The 19,180-nt window shown below is 40.5% G+C and overlaps 1 protein-coding gene across 1 annotated transcript in view; it reads right to left on the reverse strand.

Moving 5' to 3' along the window:
* Positions 1–5,725: 5,725 nt before the first annotated feature.
* The window catches only part of LOC135215638 (phosphopentomutase-like), a gene marked incomplete at its 5' end in the record, with an annotated part of 32,954 nt that continues 19,499 nt past the window's right edge, over positions 5,726–19,180 (reverse strand). The window contains 1 exon segment of the mRNA XM_064250559.1: positions 5,726–7,189. Within this exon segment, the coding sequence (XP_064106629.1) occupies positions 7,090–7,189 (100 nt within the window).

Raw genomic sequence — 19,180 nt, forward strand, 5'->3', positions numbered from 1 at the left:
TTGGGTTCCTACTTCTTTTGTTACTTGTATGGCATAGTGAGCAGCGGTCTTGCCTTTTGAAAGACACGGGTTCGATCCTGATGCGAGTTGGAAATGTGTATTATATACTATATTACTCAGGGTGTGGGTTGCATACCCAGGGCAAGCGCACTTGTTGTTTTCCAATACGTAAAATTCTTTAGTTAAGAATAAGTACTCTATAATGAAGGTAATGCTGTTTAAAATGTCCCATGAAGGAAAAGGAAAGCTACATGAACCATCCTCTATATTTTTATCGTGGGTCCTCTGTGCTCGACTGGCATTTTGAAAGTGCAGCTTAGTTATCTGTCCCTTGCATAATGAGCAATTATACTGAAATTATGATTCCCTAACGTGGTTGCAGATATACTAAATGTTCATTTTTGAAGGTACTCCCTTCAAAGCTTTTTTGTCATATACTTCAGTAACTTCTTTATAATTTCCCTTTGTCAATATGTTGTTATAATGGAGTGTGAAAGTGCCAAAATGAACTGTTAATGTAGTCCCTTTTGCATAGGAAGAACTGATTGGTTGACAAACGCACAGGTATTTAGCAATACATAGCAGTAAAAGAATAAGCATAGGTAAAAGAATAGATGAGTATTTTGGGATGGTTAGGTCATGTGGAAAGACTATATGACAAATGGCTGGTTTAGAGAGAATGCAAATCAGAAGTGATGGACTAAAAGGGGGAGATTAAGGGCTAGAGACAAGAGTATGCGTGCAAGATACGTAGTGATAAATGGAACTGATGTATGGTGGTTCAACATGTTGCTGATGAGCCTTCTGTGGAGGTATATAAAGTGGCTAATGTTGTAGAAGTTTTCTACAATGCCCTTATTGAGGATTCAGCCGTGCCAGTATGATTTCAGGAATGATCAAGATGGAAAATAGATAAAAAAATTAATAAAAACAAAATATAGTAAAGGAATTTCTAACGAGGAGAATACTAAGTATCTTCATCCTGTAAACTAAAGATTTTCAATGCTTTTTTTGTCACCAGCAGAGTAAATAAAAATTTTATCACAGTGGAAAATCAATATTCATAAATCCTCACCTCTTGGAAAAAGGTGGTTTCATAGCTTAGGCAATGACGACCCTGGAAAGTCACAATACAGTTAATAAGTTTACTGAAGGAAAAATAATACAAAGTAACAGACCTACCACCTGTTAATGATAATGTTGACAAAGAACTAAGCATAGTACTGAATTAGTATTTTTGAAAGAGGCATTCACATAGTAATATTAGAAATATAGTAAATTTAGCCTATCGATCTTGGAATACTACCTGTATTTATATTGAGTTCCAAAATTAATATATTTAGTAAAATACTGGGCATAAATCGCTAAACTTGTGTAGATTTGCACCATACGGTCGTAAATACTTCAATAGCAATGTTCTCAGGAAGAACCGACGTAGGATGATGCAATCCTGCACATGAAGCGAAAAAAAAAAAAAAAAAGACATTTTTGTACACAAAAACCAAGAACAAAAAGAAGAGAATATGGGCCAAAGAATGGCCCAGTAAAAGAAATATATATGATTAACGTATGTCTGCCAGGGTCGAAGCTCAAGCCATCCGGTACCACCATGGTGATTTTGCTACAAGACCTATTGGGCAATTTTGACGGTTTGCCCGTCAAGTGTGCCCGTTAAAGGGTAGGTCCGTTAGGCCCGGTCGTGTGGACAGGCCTTAAGGCCTGTCCACACGAGCGGGCCTGATCGGCGTGCTCCGGGGTTAACGGGCAAATTCTGGCGAGCTTACCTGTGAATGTTGTCCACACAGGTGAGGCAATTGAGAGGTGGGCGTACCCGACGAATGCCAGTAATGTGTGTTGAGTGGCGGTACGAATCAAACATGGTGCCTACCGCAAAGAAGAAGGTAGTGTAGCATGATAATTGCATTGTGTGATGAAAAAGAAGAGAATATGGTGCAAAGAATGGCTCAGTACAAGAAATGTATATGGTTAACGTACGTCTGCCAGGGTCGAAGTTCAAGCCATCGGGCACCACCATGGTGATTTTGCTACAAGACCCATCGGGCAATTTGACGGTTTGCCCGTCAAGTGTGCCCGTTAGAGGGGAAGTCCGCCGATCAGGCCCGATCGTGTGGACAGGCCTTTAAGAGCCTCCTCTTTTTGGAGTAAAGAGCAAGTGCCCACAAATTTGGATGGATACTTGTTAGTAACGCTCTTAGAGAACTATTAAAACCAAGGCCAATACAAACCTTCCACGTGATTGTTCGTCCTCGGAACTGCAATTAGACTTTAGAGTACGTCCATGCATACATTCCACATTTCGATAGGGAAAAGAGGTTAACTCTTCGTGTCTGTCCCATCTTCCACGCTGAACACCTGTTCAAAATATGAAATAAATTCTGTAGCTATATCTTCATCATCGGAAGTAGTTCAAAACCATCAGCAACATCGTGGATGGGTAAAAATGCCATGGCACCTAAGCATTTTATTTTCAATGCAAACGAAGAGTCAGCATTATACTGAACCTTCTTACCTAGTTCACAAATCTTACGCCAGCAGGACTGGTGTAAATGAAATAAACATCCTGATATAGCAGCACTTACAAACAGTGATGTGAAGGCGTTGTGCAAAGATAATTCAAAATCCAGGATACATTGCATTGGTTGACTGTTTGGCCGTAATTCAAAGATAACTAAAAAAAAAAAAAAAAGTCGTCTGTATGTGGCCTCTTGTTTATTGGGCAACAGTGCAAAAACTCGAGGGAAACACCTTCCTTAACAGCGAAATGGATCGTGAATAGCTACTGGGTCCAGAGATTTGGAGAAGCTTTAAAAGGTCCATCACAGGACCATATGCTATTTGCTGATAGGTCACTTGTAACAAACTTTAACGCCATTGTAAATATTCAAAACATAAAATGGCTTCAATAAATATACTAAACAAGAAATAGCTCTAGTTATTCCATGAGGGTCTCACCAATGAAAACCTTAAAGAAGACAACTATTTAAATTAAGTAAACAAAATTTTAAATACACTTCTGTAAAGATAGTGGTTGTTTATGAAGAAGGTTGTTTAATTTAATTAAACAGAAAGAGGGGCAAAGAAAGACTGAGGAAGAGAAAATTTTATTAGATGAAATTTTTGAAGGTTGGAATTTTCGTGGGTGGAATTTTCCAAGGGTGGAATTTTCTGGGAGGAATTTTCATGGCTGGAATTTTCGTGGGTGGAACTTTCATGGCTGGAATTTTCGTGGGTGGAACTTTCGGACCACTTACTGAACCCTGGACTGATAAAGGAACATTCCTCAAAGGAGAACTAAAGGAATTACACACTAATTGGAGACCTTTGATAATAAATTTGTAAGAGCGTAATATGCTACACAAACAATGATTAAGTATCCTACTCAAGGACATAGAAATTGAGGATTTCTTTGTTTGTGAAGTGTCTGTGAAGTAGTGTATTTGGCATTTTGGCTGACCACACTAACAGACACGACTTAGTGGCCAACTGATGTGTACCCGCAGACGAGAAATATTTCTGCCCGCGACAGTGGAATTTCTAACTGTCAACATGGATAAATACTGTTGATGTTGCATGCGTTTGCGCTTTGCAACTAAAAAGGAAAAAAAACGCTAAAGATATTTATAAAATAATTAGCTTCATATCTTGCTATGCTGCAAGGAGCTCTAATATGGCAGTATAATAAGATTTAGAAATATAAAATTATATTAACAGAAATAAAGAGAACATGTGTATGTATAATTCTCGCGAATTTCGCGAGTTAGTGATGTTTCTGGCTCGGATGTTGTGAGCCAATAGCAAGATCCAGGACACTACTACTACACGGTGGAGGGGTTGGAAAAACGAGGCTGGTTTTGGAATTTATGACAAAAAATAGAATTTAAAACACATCAACAAAGAATTTCCAAGCAGAAAGATCACTGCAACAGTGCCTACCATCGAAACGTAAAACGAAACACTCGTTCTGGAAGGAATCACGTGGCAAGTGTTCATTACTGAAATTTCCAAAGTGCTTGGAACCCTAAATTTCACAAATCTAAAAAATTAATCATCACATAACACATCCAATGCGATTACCAGTTGAATCCTCAACACGGTTTCACTACTATCAATAACTTGAACTCCACTATGAGACGGGTGGAATCAGATAAAATTAAACACGTTACACATGTCCCTACACTTTTACCCGGCTATATCAGAGGAGAAGAATTTTGGCCTACTTGAAGTTAATGGTGGGCTGGGAAAGAATGACTCCTCGTCCTCGCTCGAGTCGAGAGTCAGCCTTAATGACACCTTGATGACGCCAAGTTACGATGTAGTTTATTACGTGTTATGTTTCACATTTTATTCTGAGAAATAGAAATTAATACAATTACTGATATATATATATATATATATATATATATATATTATATATATATATATATATATATATATATATATATATATAATATATTATATATGTGTGTGTGTGTGTGTGTGTGTGTGTGTGTGTGCTTTATGTTTATATTTTATTTTGAGAACTATAAATTAATCCAATTACTGATATATATATATATATATATATATATATATATATATATTATGTGTGTGTGTGTGTGTGTGTGTGTGGTGTTGTATATATATATATAATATATATATATATATATATATATATATATATATATATATATATATATATATGAAAAACTATATATATAATATATATATATATAATGTGTGTGTAATATATATATATATATATATATATATATATATATTTATATATATATATATATTATTATATATATATATATATATAGTATAGGTAATCTTCTTAGATATGAAGATATGTTATGCAATTATATTCTGTAATTTACTGTTAAATATTCTTCAATACAAAGGAATAAATAATTGCTGATGAAGAGAAGGGGAAGAGTATATGTCAATATTTTTTTTTAATATTTATAGTATGTAGACAGTATATATAGTTCTTTGTGAAGCATTTATAATGTATGAAGTAGCATTATATATTTTCCATTATATAGTATACAAATCTTTACTTTTTCCATTTTATCCTCTGGTGTGAGATCAATCCACTTATCGAAAACAGCTTCAAATAACTCTGTCCATAATTTACCCTTTACAGTATATGCTTATCACAATATATTTTTACTGTAAAATCATAGAGAGCTGGTCTTCTCTGCACCTCCATAATCAAAGATTCGCAGGCAAATATCTCTCTACATGCGACACAATAGGTCTGTCCCCTCTGCCGGTCAATCACCTACTGCAGCTAAAGTATCTCGATCACAAAATCGTTCGTGTGTGTTCTGATTTGAAAAAACATTTTTTATCCTCGGCCACTGGTGGTGAGTGACTGTGGTGCAGCCAAGAAAATAGACCCAGTAGCCACTTCCTAGCGACTCTTTTAGTCGCGTCGACTGCTTGTGGCTTGTCTGCGGCCTTCCGTTTAAACATGTGTTCATTATATTTTTAGTGGTTGGCCACTTAGTCAGCCAACCACTTTCCAGTAAGTGTCCCTTAGTTATGAAACAAACTTTTTACTCCTATAAAAAAAATATCTTAGAAGATACTGCTGTTTCTTTTATTATTATGAAAAAAAAAATTGAATGGTAATGGCATGCTTTGACCACTTCCTTAAATAAATGTATCATCATAAGGCAGTCTGCAAATAAAAATTGGAAACAAGGATACAGAAAAAAAATTTCTCCTAAACTTTTATTTCCTCCAGTATCTTAATGTCTTACACTGGAACTGACCATTCAAGTGAGTAATACATCAAACAATATCCTTCCTTATGCTGTACCCTGATAAGGTACATTCAACAGGTTACTTAATCATCAAAGTGTATCATTAAAAATCAATTCATGCAAAAGAAGGTTCTTTCATGGCTTATTACTTAATATAACCCTTTCAATTTTATGATCACTTATGATAACAAGGTACATAAGTTATATGTATAACGAGACTAGATATAATGTAAAATTCATCCTCATTTACATCATTAGTAATGTATTATTGTATTTATGGTAAAGTACAGTACTGAATATACATCATAGTCACATAAAATTCTAGAGGTAAAACATGTAAAATGCATTTGAATTAAACAACTTGGCAGTTAAAAGCACACGTTTAAAAAGTGACAAACATGTTTCGGTACAGTTCTTTAAATTAAATTGTCAAACAAAAGAATATTATATTAAATATACATGTCTTTTCTAAATAAACTAATATGTCTGGGTCCCAAAATTTCATATAAGTCCCACATTGCTCTGATTTCAAAACATTCTAATATTCTACTGCTTGAGTGACTTGAAGTGATAAAAATATTTAAATGCTAAGCAGTAAGAGAAAAGTTAACATAAGAAGACTCAATTTTAACAGACAATGCAGTACTATTCATGAAAGTACAAATGAATTAAAATTCTGAAGTGTCTTGAAAAGGACTATCTAATCACAGTCCTCTGAAATATATTACAATAATGAAAATAAAGGCAGTATGTTTGCAGCTAAGAAAATGTTATGCCTTACTTTTCCAGAATTACCTTTAACACTCACTGAGGTAAACAAAGCATTCATAGATCTAATGGACACATGCCATTGTGAACTCTCATAATTACAACAAATTGTTCAAATATTGTCAGCAATACCTTCACATTCTAAATCAATACATTCATAAAAAAGGAAATAAATATGCAAGCTTTTGTTCAAGCAAATAAATATATGTATACAATCATTCTTAATAACAATTTTATACCCTTATATTCCTGCCTATACAACACCTGTACTCATTTATGTATTTGTTTACAAAACATCAACAGAATAAATGTTTCTAAAAAATACCCAATTAAGAATTAATATACATCAATTTACTTTGTTTACATAAATTATTGGACCACAAATTATATAAACCTAAATGCAATACTATATCAATTAGGCACAGCTTTGAATCAATGGAAAGTTGAAGGTAACTGTTACCCTTTCAAGTACACAAGGCAAATTAGGTAGTAGTACAATATTTACTCGTAGCAAAAATATTAGATAAAAAAAATATTTCAATATATTCAGTCAGCTCGAGGGGATAAGATTATTTTCCTTAGGCTGCATAAGCTCTTGCACTACAGCTTCCACCAACTCTGCTAGTTCAGCTTCCAATGCTGCCCAGTCACTGAAATTTAAAACTAATTAGGGCAAAGAACAAGGGAAATGAAGTCTTGACATCTACATCAAAGCAATTCCCCAATATGACAGCTTCATAAAAACGATTCACATTCTACAATAGTTAGCTTTAATAATGAAATGTAGACCTTATTCTTAGTTTCATTATTCATTAGATCATTTCTAGTCCAAATTAAATCGGCTGCATTAAACTTGCCAGAATAGTCAAGAATTACTTTAGAATTTGAGTACCTCTCAATACAGGTATATAGCATACTGACTATCTTCAATATAGTGTACTTAAAGAGGAGACATCTTAAAAAGTAGCCCAACTTTTCCATCCAATGATTAAGTGACGATATGATATGTTTTTGTTTTGTACATTTTAGTTTTCATGACCCTAAATTAATGACCAGTTAATTTGTGAGTTAGTTCCATCATTCTGCAAACTACCTACGTATTTTAGATATGCTCTACATACAACATATCATCCTGACTTTGATATTACAAAAACATCTTACAATACAACAAAATACATTCATACCTATAAAATGTACAGCATGTGCAGAATATCAAAACTGTTATACATGTTTGCAATATGTACCACGTGTACATGCCTACGTACGTGTCTACCGATATCCACAAATGACCTAACATCTGTACCCAGCGTCTCAGTTTACTGCATATCTCTCTCTTGTGTGTTTTTTGCGTACGGCACTACGGACTGCTACTATGCCTCATAAATGCCCTGTTTCTTCTATGGTATCTGGACAAGAGCCTAAGCACCAGAGGAAGATCATGACTGTTGAGAAGGCAGACATTATTGTAAATTAAGAAAGGGAAATAGTTATGGGGAAGTAGCAGCCCGTTATGGCGTGTCATTAGGTGTCATCACCTTCATCGAGAAGGAATATGAAGAGGGTAGAATGCTTGGGAAGGCCCTTCCTGGAGAAGTTGCCATCCTCTCTATCCCATCAACAGATAAGGATTTTGAAGAATTTCAAATTTTTCCAAAGGCCTTAATGAACTGATGCAACCCTATCGTACCACCTTCATGGATATGTTCAATTACCTTAATATGATGGCTCCCCCTAAAACCCCTGATAAAGCGCCTCCACTGAAGAAGGGGAAGAGGCCCCTCAGAAAGTAGGATGTAAACTTCCCCTGCTTTGCTGTGCCAATCATAAGTAATTACAGAGAACGTGCAGAGAACTTTTTAAGGCAGGTGCTCAAGTGACAAAAAAGGGCAAAAATAATTGAAATGAATGGGGCTAAAATATATACCGGGCTCAATATTCTTTCAATTTATTTAAACTAGCCATTAATAATTTCCAAGAAAGAGAAAACCATGACTGATATCCCCATAGTACCAGTGGGCCCTAATGTTTTATATTAAGCGTAAAATCTACAGTAACTGACAACCAGTATAACTAGAAATTTAACAAAAGAAAATTATATATATTACATTTACATAAATGACTGCAAGAAAATCAATCAGATGATCAATCACTTGGCTAATTAACCAGACCTTAAATCATTTTATAATTTATAAGGAGAACCCTTTCCTGAGTGCCATTTTCTTGAATATGCCTGATACCTTCAACTGTTTGTTGATTGTGAATCCTTTTCAAACTGCTAGCAACAAAAATTCAGATTAACCTCTCCTCACTGGACAGGCCCTGCGTTAGCTTTGTCTAACTACCAGCTATGAGTTTGGAGAAGGTCCTTTCCACGTTGCAGGTTGTGACGGGTAAAGGGTGGCATAAATTGTTCAGAGTTCAAGCATAAATGGCAATATCTCTTGGACATTGGGTTTTCTTTCATCAGGTTTGAGCATTGTAGTCTGGCAGTGTTTTCTGGTTGGCTATCCTACAGCATTTTTCCCTATTTAATAGATATTTCTTTACTTTGTAAAATTAACTTGATTTTATTACCAGGTTTCTTTTTTCGTTTAAAAATAAAGGAGTCTTTCATTTCTGTTTCATTCTACAGACATGTTTAAATCTAGCATATTTCGCTAATATATTGCTTTTTGGAACCCACAACAAAAACAAGGTGGAAAAAAAAAAAAAAACGAAAATGAGAAATGAACAGATTTTTTCACTATCCAAGTGTGGGGTAATTGTTGATTTAAAAATAAATCGAAACTAAAATATCACGTGCAGCTCAAGAACTTAATTGGACACATTATGCAACAAATGAAATGAAACACAAGCTGTATGTGTCTCATTTAGTAGGTTAATGGCCACCTACAATGAATCATACCGTACCTGTACCGTTGGCGTCCAGTCCACATTACTCTGTGGCCCCGTTCCTATTTTCCTCTCCCACCATCTATTAATTTACTCGACTCACTTGGTCTACTGTCTCTCTCCCTCTTTTGCTATTACACTTGTTATAGCTAAAAAAAGGAGTCAAATTGTTATAGCTAAAAAAAAGGAGTCAAAGCCTTAATGCAGAGGCAATACCAGTTAAAATAACTAGGAAAGCTTACCTGGCCTGTTGTCAGTCTAGCTCAGCTGAGCTTGACTTGGCCCCAGTGTTACCAGACTGTGAGACATATAGTCAGCTGATCTTGGGTGACCCAGTGTTGCCAAGATATAATGCCCATTTTCTACCAAGCTCCTGTTTATTATTATTAATTATTATTAATTATTATTAATTATTATTATTAATTAATTATTAATTATTATTATTATTATTATTATTATTATTATATTATTATTATTATTATTATTATTATTATTATTATTATTATATTATATATTAATAATAATAATAATAAATAATAATAATGAACTAATGGGTAATACAGACCACCAGTATCACAGAAACAATAACTTGACATATGCAGGAGCAAGATTAGTAAGCAGAACTGATGGGGATTCGAACACCAACACCACCAGCACAAACCAACCCAACAGAAACCAAAACAGCAACCTCCTTGGAAAAGGCGCCTGGAAAAGCAAATCATGGTGATGAGATCTGACTTGAAGTAAACTGAAAGAGATGGCAGAAAAAGGCTAAGAAGCAAGAAAACAAGGGAGGAACTCAACGAGAAATACAAATTACAAGAGAGGGGACTAAACAGCACCATAGAAGATGTAAAACAGAGGCTTAAGGCCAAAGCACAATAAGATCCAACGGTACATGAACAGGAATAAGGGATACCAACAGAACAAACTATTCGGAACCACCAGAAAAGACTATACAGCCAACTAAGAGGGGAAGACAACCACCCAGAAATTCCTGAAGCCGAACCAAGTAGAGACTGGGAAAACATATGGAGACAATCCGGTATCACACAACAAACATGCAACATGGCTCCAGGAAGTCAAGGAAGACAAACACCATCCCCCACCAACAGAAAGGCTGCAGAAGGAAGTGTAGGGGGCACAAAAGACCAGCTCCTGATAGACAAAATGGTAATGAAAGAACAGTAGGAGGAAGACGGAAAACCAACCTAAGCATGGCATGGATAGACTATAGAAAGCCTTCGACATGATACCACACACATGGCTAATAGAATGCCTGAAAATATATGGGGCAGAGGAAAATACCATCAGCTTCCTCAAAAATACAATGCGCAACTGGAATACAATACTTACAAGCTCGTGGAATAAGACTAGCAGAGGTTAATATCAGGAGAGGGATCTTCCAGGGCGACTCACTGTCCCCACTACTCTTCGTAGTAGCCATGATTCCCATGACAAAAGTACTACAGAAGATGGATGCCGGGTACCAACTCAAGAAAAGAGGCAACAGAATCAACCATCTGATGTTCATGGACGACATCAAGCTGTATGGTAAGAGCATCAAGGAAATAGATACCCTAATCCAGACTGTAAGAATTGTATTTGGGGACATCAGGATGGAGTTTGGAATAGAAAAATAGAAAAAAAATGCGCCTTAGTCAACATACAAAAAGGCAAAGTAACGAGAACTGAAGGGATAAAAGCTACCAGATGGGAGCAACATCAAACACATAGATGAGACAGGATACAAATACCTGGGAATAATGGAAGGAGGAGATATAAAACACCAAGAGATGAAGGACACGATCAGGAAAGAATATATGCAGAGACTCAAGGCGATACTCAAGTCAAAAACTCAACGCCGGAAATATGATAAAAGCCATAAACACATGGGCAGTGCCAGTAATCAGATACAGCGCAGGAATAGTGGAATGGACGAAGGCAGAACTCTCCGCAGCATAGATCAGAAAACCAGGAAACATATGACAATACACAAAGCTACTCACCCAAGAGCAAATACGGACAGACTATACATAACACGAAAGGAAGGAGGGAGAGGACTACTAAGTATAGAGGACTGCGTTAACATCGAAAACAGAGCACTGGGGCAATATCTAAAAACCAGTGAAGACGAGTGGCTAAGAGTGCATGGGAAGAAGGACTAATAAAAGTAGACGAAGACCCAGAAATATACAGAGACAGGAGAAAGACAGAAAGAACAGAGGACGTGGCACAACAAACCAATGCACGGACAATACACGAGACAGACTAAAGAACTAGCCAGCGATGACAATTGGCAATGGCTACAGAGGGGAGAGCTAAAGAAGGAAACTGAAGGAATGATAACAGCGGCACAAGATCAGGCCCATAAGAACCAGATATGTTCAAAGTACGATAGACGGAAATAACATCTCTCCCATATGTAGGAAGTGCAATACGAAAATGAAACCATAAACCACATAGCAAGTGAATGCCCGGCACTTGCACAGAACCAGTACAGAGGCAGATTCAGTGGCAAAAGCCCTCCACTGGAGCCTGTGCAAGAAACATCAGCTACCTTGCAGTAATAAGTGGTACGAGCACCAACCTGAGGGAGTGATAGAAAACGATCAGGCAAAGATCCTCTGGGACTATGGTATCAGAACGGATAGGGTGATACGTGCAAACAGACCAGACGTGACGTTGATTGACAAAGTCAAGAAGAAAGTATCACTCATTGATGTCGCAATACCATGGGACACCAGAGTTGAAGAGAAAGAGAGGGAAAAAATGGATAAGTATCAAGATCTGAAAATAGAAATAAGAAGGATATGGGATATGCCAGTGGAAATCGTACCCATAATCATAGGAGCACTAGGCACGATCCCAAGATCCCTGAAAAGGAATCTAGAAAAACTAGAGGCTGAAGTAGCTCCAGGACTCATGCAGAAGAGTGTGATCCTAGAAACGGCACACATAGTAAGAAGAGTGATGGACTCCTAAGGAGGCAGGATGCAACCCGGAACCCCACACTATAAATACCACCCAGTCGAATTGGAGGACTGTGATAAAGCAAAAAAAAAAAAAAAGAAATAAAAAAAAAAAAAAATAAAAAATAAAAAAATAATAATAATAATAATAATAATAATAATAATGAATATAATGATATTGATTATGATGATGATGATGATATGATGATGAGATTATTATTATTATTATTATTATCATTGACACAGATAGGCGGCGGGCCTATAATACATCCCTCTCAAAAGGCACTTTTAATACAGTAGCAAAAGGGGCAGGTGCTTGGGCACCCTAGCACCCCCCCCTCTGCACGTCCCTGGTAATAAATATCTTCATCACCATTCATCGGAATGCACAGCTAATTCATCATCATCGTCTATAATCCATATCCATCACCAGTGAGTACCCGTATGACTTAATCTTATTATTATTATTATTATTATTATTATTATTATTATTATTATTATTATTATTATTATTATTATTATTATTATTTCTGGGCTCAGCTCGTGTCGGCCTATGAAAGTATCCTTAATATCATTCTTTCTAGGTAAAAATAGCCTAAAATTACCAGAGAAAAACAAATTTAAGAAAATGTCAGTAAAACTGACTCGCTCACTCTTAAAAAGAAGTGTCGGTATGATAAAGGGGCGAGTGTGGAACACTACCACGAGCAAACACCAATTAGAACTTCCTATCAGAATCCCCCCCAAGAGAGAGCTGATACCAACGGGCGATGCAGCCTCTACTACTACTACTAGAGGACGCCACGGACAGCAGCGCCCCTAGCGGACATCCTTAATTTTTAGCACCAGCGACAAGTCGCCATTTTCTTGTGCTCGTGCTTTATTGGATTTTTATCCGTACTATCTACGATGGAACGCTCTGCATTGCCACGGCTAAGTTAAGTAACTCCATAAGTAACATTTTACCTTAGTTTTATCTTCCGGGTACCAGTATTTTCCTCTTAATAGGTCATATACGGTTCCCCGGTTGTCTCGTGCGGCCATGCCGCCTCGTAAGAATTCCCGTCCTCCATACTGGGACTTCTTATACTTATGGGCTTACTTTATCACATTCATTGTTTTACATCGAGTTTTAGCTAGTTCAGCCCATCCTACCATTCTCTTAGCTTGGTATTTAGGGCTATTATTTATTTTCCGGCCCAGCATCCCGGCTCTTGCTCTACATCGCTATCGCTGGCTCCGAGTAGGCTCCTGTTTCTTGGAACAGTCTGCCTCCTCCTGGGCTTCTTTCTCTTTTACTAAAAGTGTCTCTTCCACCTTTCGATGTATATTTATTTATTTATTTAGGGTGTTAGGCTAGCCTAGGTGCTTGTTCCATGTATTGGTACAGCTTGGTTCACGTGGCCCTTCCACGGTGTGTTGCTCGCGGCCTAGGCCACTTGCGGTCACGTGTTCCATAGCACCTTACCCTGCCCCTTCCCTCCCTCTCTGATATAGGGAGGAGCTGGGGGACCCCTTGGTTGTTGTTATGACAACCTCATCGCCTTCTCTCACACTTACGGAGGTGACCAGGGGTCTCCAGCGGGGGGTATAGGGCGACCACTATGAGGTACCGGGTCTCCATGCGGGTTGGGTTGGTGAGGCGGGGAGGAGTAGGCCATCCTCCCTCTCGCTCCCGATCCCGCCGTGTTTCCGCGAGAGGACCTTCCTCCCCCACCCCTCCCCAGTTGCTCAGCCACCTCCCTTACGATACGAAAGGAGCCTTCCGTCGCAGCCGGGGCACCTTGGTATAGGTTACTGGCTCGCTAGCGGGCAGGGTGGGTACTACGAGTGGTCGGTTGCTTGCCTACTATCCTTATATATCTCTCCCCCGCTACTGGAAGGGAGCTTACCCCTTACCTACGCACTCTTCTAGTAGACGGGCGGAGAGAAGTTGTTTTATTTTCGTTATTTTAAGGTATATACCCTAATTATACATATTTTACAATGATTTGTGTGTTATTATTATTATTTTATCAACCATCCCCGCCAGTTTTCTGTCGTGGTTTCCATTACCACCACTCCTAGTTGGTTGATTCTGGCTTATTTTCCGCCATCGGCGGAGCCATAGCCTATATACCAACCTAGTTACCACACGTTTTTTTGGCGGGCGGCTCTGGTTTTATCTAACTTTATCGCTCGGCAACCAGCGGAGCATATGTTAGGCTGTAAGTGTTTACTTGGTACTCATGTACTTTTTCACTTACAGGCTACCAACTGCAGGTCCCAGCCTGTAACGCGACGCTTTACGACCCCTGGGACATGATGAGTGCAGGTCTCACGCCCCTTGTGCCACGTCGTTCAACGAGACGAGATTGTCTGGCACCCTGAAGCCTGCGCCATATGCTACGACCTGATCGGTCAGCTGGGAGATGGGGTAAGTCCATTATAGGCTTACTTATGGTTTTACTAACAACTTCTAGTCGTAAGTTTGTTAACCCCGTTCCACAAATTGGCAGCTAATCTCACCTTTCTTTCAGGCTACCGGTGTGAGGGAAGTCGCCCTCGCCACCCTGAAAGCGTGGGTGGGCGGCTTTGGGAAGAACGCCGCCAAGGGCCAGCCCTACATTTTGGACAAAAAGCTGGCCGTCCAGATCTTCCCCGCGGGCAAGTCGACGGGTTACGTCGACCCCTTGTCCGCTGCCCCACTGATAGCCTCCATCCAGCAAGAACTCCAGCAATCGTTTGGGGTCGTAGCCTCCCAGGAGTCGGTCCCGGACGTCGCTGCCCTGGGACTTAACCTTGAGCCCATGGCGGTAGGTGGGGAGGATTTGTTGGTTGAGGTAGGTATGTCGGGCGCCCAAGGTCTTTCCTTGGGCGCTCCTGGATCTTCTCCTGTTCCCCGTCTTCTTCCGCTTCTTTCCAAGGCTTTGCGGGATCCGAGATCCCTATTCGCCCTCCCGCTCTCTCTGTACCTCCTAAGGAGAAGGGAAAGAGAGAACCGAAGACCTTATCTAAGTCGACTTCTAGGAAGTCGTCTTCGTCTTCTTCGGCTAGGAAGTCGTCGACTTCCTATGCCGATGCGGTGAAGGCAAAGCCGGGCTCTTCCCAATCGAAGAGCTCCAGAAGCAAGGCTTCGAAGGAGAAGGCTCGCGCTCCCACCGAGTCACTGCCTTCTCCCGCCTCCTCTGCTTCCACTCCGGCTATGCCGGCAGGGGTAGCAAGCACCAGCACCTTCGATCCCTCTACTTTCTCAGCAGGGGTGATGGAACAGGTGGGCGTGTGCTAGTAGGCTCCCAGATCTCCGCACTGGGAACGCGGTTCGAGCAGATGTTTGCGCAATTATCAAACAGTCTGTCTCAATCTGGACAGTCAATCCAGGACTCTCTAATAGAATGAGAGAGAATGAGGACCGAGTAGCTGGGCTAGCTCGGCTAGGCCTCAGCTCCCCCAGTCTCCCCAGCATCTAGCACGGGGGATTCTTCAACTTCCACCTATGACTCCTTGCCAGCTTTCTCTATGGAGAACCCATGGAGAGTAGCTGCCTACGCTCCATTCAAGGACGGAATGATTTCTATCTCGGAGTGTGGAACTCGAAGGATTGAGGACTTCGAGTTTCTACCCTCCGGGTCTGACGCAGCCTTTCATCGGTTATGCTAGGCTGACGCCAACGGACTTCTGACGAGAGAAGACAAAATCTCTAAGGAGTCAGTTCTTTATAGTACAGATCACGCCCAGCGGGAATGGGTTCACTGCCTTGAGGACTGGGAGTGTACTAACACTAAACTCCAGGCCTACAAGAGTCCCTTCACTATTTTCGCGACGGAAGAGGAGGTTTCCTCTTCCGTTCGCCCACGAAATTAGTGGAGAAGTCCCTTCAGGCAGTCCTCAAGGATGAGCCCATTCACAGTTGAGGGAGGCGGAGTCTACCTTCTTACCGCCTCTCCTTCCCCGCCTTCGGAGAATTGTGGGAAAACTTGCCAGCTAACATTCACGCTGGGTAAAACTCAAGCCGGACTGCGCCATGGACCAGTTCGGTGAGAAATTACCTAGGCTGCCGGATTCCCTAATCCAGGCAGAGTTCGATGCGCGAACTAGGTTTGGCAGGTCCCTCAATTCCCTCATCATCACAGAAATGGCTGCCCTTTCCTACGCTACGGAACCGTGTCAAGATTCTGGCGAAATCTCAGTTTCAGACGGTTCTAACGGACGCTTTTGACTTCTTCCAGGCTAGGAGGAACTGCCGGAAGCATGTCCTACAAGAGTGCACAATCAGGCATGAGCCTAATAGACTCTTGGCTGCAAGCATGTGGGGAGCGGATCTCTTCCCAGAATCCGCAGTGACGAGGTCCACCACGAAGCTGCTAGACTCAACCAGAGCCTTAGAGCTAGGTGGGGTATTTCCTCAAAGAGGAAACAGGAATCCGTTCCCACTGCTGGCAAGAAACCAAAGAAGGCTGGTAAGAGGTTCCAGCCATATAAAAAACTCCAGCAACAGCAGCAATTTGTGCAGGCAGTCCCAGTTACCCAACAGGACAACCTTCCACCTCTAAGCAGAACCAACCTTTTCCTCCTGGTGCCCCAGCAATCTCAACCATCCACTTCCTACGCTATCTCGCCGGCCTTCAACCCTGCTTATGAGGCTCAAGGCTACTCTCAACCGAGAGGTAGGGCGAGAGGTTACTTTCGTCAGCGTGGCGCAGGAAGGGGCACGAGGAGTAGACAGTTCAGAGGAGGGCGTGGTGGCCAACCCGCCCATCAGCAATGAGGCTCTCCCCAGGTAGGTAGGGAGGCTGTTCCTCTTCGCCACAGGTGGGGGTTTCAGCAATTGGGCCACAGAGCATAGTGTCCAAAGGATTAGGCTGGAGTTGGATCAAAGATCCTCCTCCAATCAAATCATTTCATCAGGTACCGTCAAAGGAATTGATAGATTACGCGGAAGAACTCCTTCAGAAAGGAGCTATTGCAAGAGTCAAACATCTAAAATTTCAAGGGCGCTTATTCAGCGTGCCAAAGAAAGGCTCAACAAAAAGAAGGGTAATCTTAGACTTGTCAAAGCTAAACTCTTTCATTCGCTGCGACAAGTTCAAGATGCTTACCCTCTCGCAAGTAAGGACCTTACTTCCGCGTGGAGCCGTCACATGCTCCATCGATCTTACAGACGCATACTATCATATCCCTATAGCCAGGCACTTCCGCCCATTCCTAGGATTCAGGCTAGGAAATCAGACATTCTCATTCAAAGTGATGCCCTTCGGTCTGAATGTATAGCCCCCAGGGTATTCACAAAGATAGCAGAAGTGGTTGTACAACAATTGAGAGCTCAGGGAATCATGGTAGCGGCATACCTCGACGATTGGTTGATCTGGGCACCACAGTCGAGGAATGTCTCGAAGCTACCAAAAAGGTAGTTCAACTTTCTGGAACATCTGGGTTTTCCAGATAAACAAAACGAAATCCAGACTTACTCCGGATCTCGTTTTCAGTGGCTAGGAATCCAATGGGATTTGTCTTCCCACATCTATCAATTCCAGTGGCCAAACGGAAGGAAATAGCAAAATCTGTCAGGCAATTCCTCAAATGCAAACAAACGTCAAGAAGAAACCAGGAGAGAATCCTAGGGTCTCTTCAGTTTGCTTCGGTACAGATATCCTTCTGAAAGCAAGTCTGAAAGATATAAATCGAATTTGGCGGTCAAAAGCAAACTCCAAATATCGAGACAGTTGTCAGTAATTCCACAGATCCTTCGCAACCAACTACGGCCTTGGTCAAAAGTAAAGAACTTAGCCAAGAAAGTACCCCTTCAATATCCCCTCCCAGTGCTAACCATTCACACGGATGCATCCACCCTGTCCGGGTGGGTGGGGGGGATACTCTCAGTTCAAACAGGTTCAGGGGACTTGGTCAGTTTCAATTTCGCCAGCTCCACATAAACGTGTTGGAAGCAATGGCAGTATTTCTTACTCTGAAGAGACTGCTTCCCCGAAAAAAGTCTCATCTAAGGCTAGTTTTGGACAGTGCAGTGGTAGTTCATTGCATCAACAGAGGAGGGTCCAAATCCAAACATGTGAACCATGTCATGATAGCCATCTTTGTCATTAGCAAACAAACACAAATGGCATCTGTCTGCCACTCACCTGGCAGGAGTAAGAAATGTGATAGCAGACGCTCTGTCCCCGGTCAGTTCCTCTGGAATCAGAGTGGTCTCTGGACGTCGGGTCATTCCAGTGGGTAAGCCGGAGAGTCCCAGGTCTCCAAGTGGATCTCTTCGCCTCACAAGCGAACCACAAGCTCCCTTGCTATGTGGCCCCCAACCTGGACCTCTGGCTTATGCCACGGACGCCCTGTCGTTAGATTGGAATCAGTGGAGGAGAATTTATGTTTTTCCTCCAGTGAATCTTCTCTTGAAAGTCCTAGACAAACTAAGGTCTTTCAAAGGGATAGTAGCTCTGATTGCACCGGACTGGGCCCAAGAGCAACTGGTATCCTCTTCTCTTGGAATTGGGTCTCCGACCTCAACGGATCCCCAATCCCAAACTATCACAATCAGTACAAATGAGGACTGTGTTCGCTTCCTCAGGAACTCTCCAGACCCTAACTTTATGGACTTCATGAAGTTTGCGGCTAATAAAGATGCTGACATTGATCCACAGAATATTCTCTTCCTAGAATCAGATAAGAGAGAGTCAACCATTAGACAATATGACTCAGCTGTTAAAAAATTAGCATCTTTCTTGAGAGAATCGAACACTACAACCATGACAGTTAATTTGGCTATATCCTTTTTCAGATCCTTAT

The sequence above is a fragment of the Macrobrachium nipponense genome, chromosome 5 (genome assembly GCF_015104395.2).
Source record: "Macrobrachium nipponense isolate FS-2020 chromosome 5, ASM1510439v2, whole genome shotgun sequence".
NCBI classification, from domain to species: Eukaryota; Metazoa; Arthropoda; class Malacostraca; order Decapoda; family Palaemonidae; genus Macrobrachium; species Macrobrachium nipponense.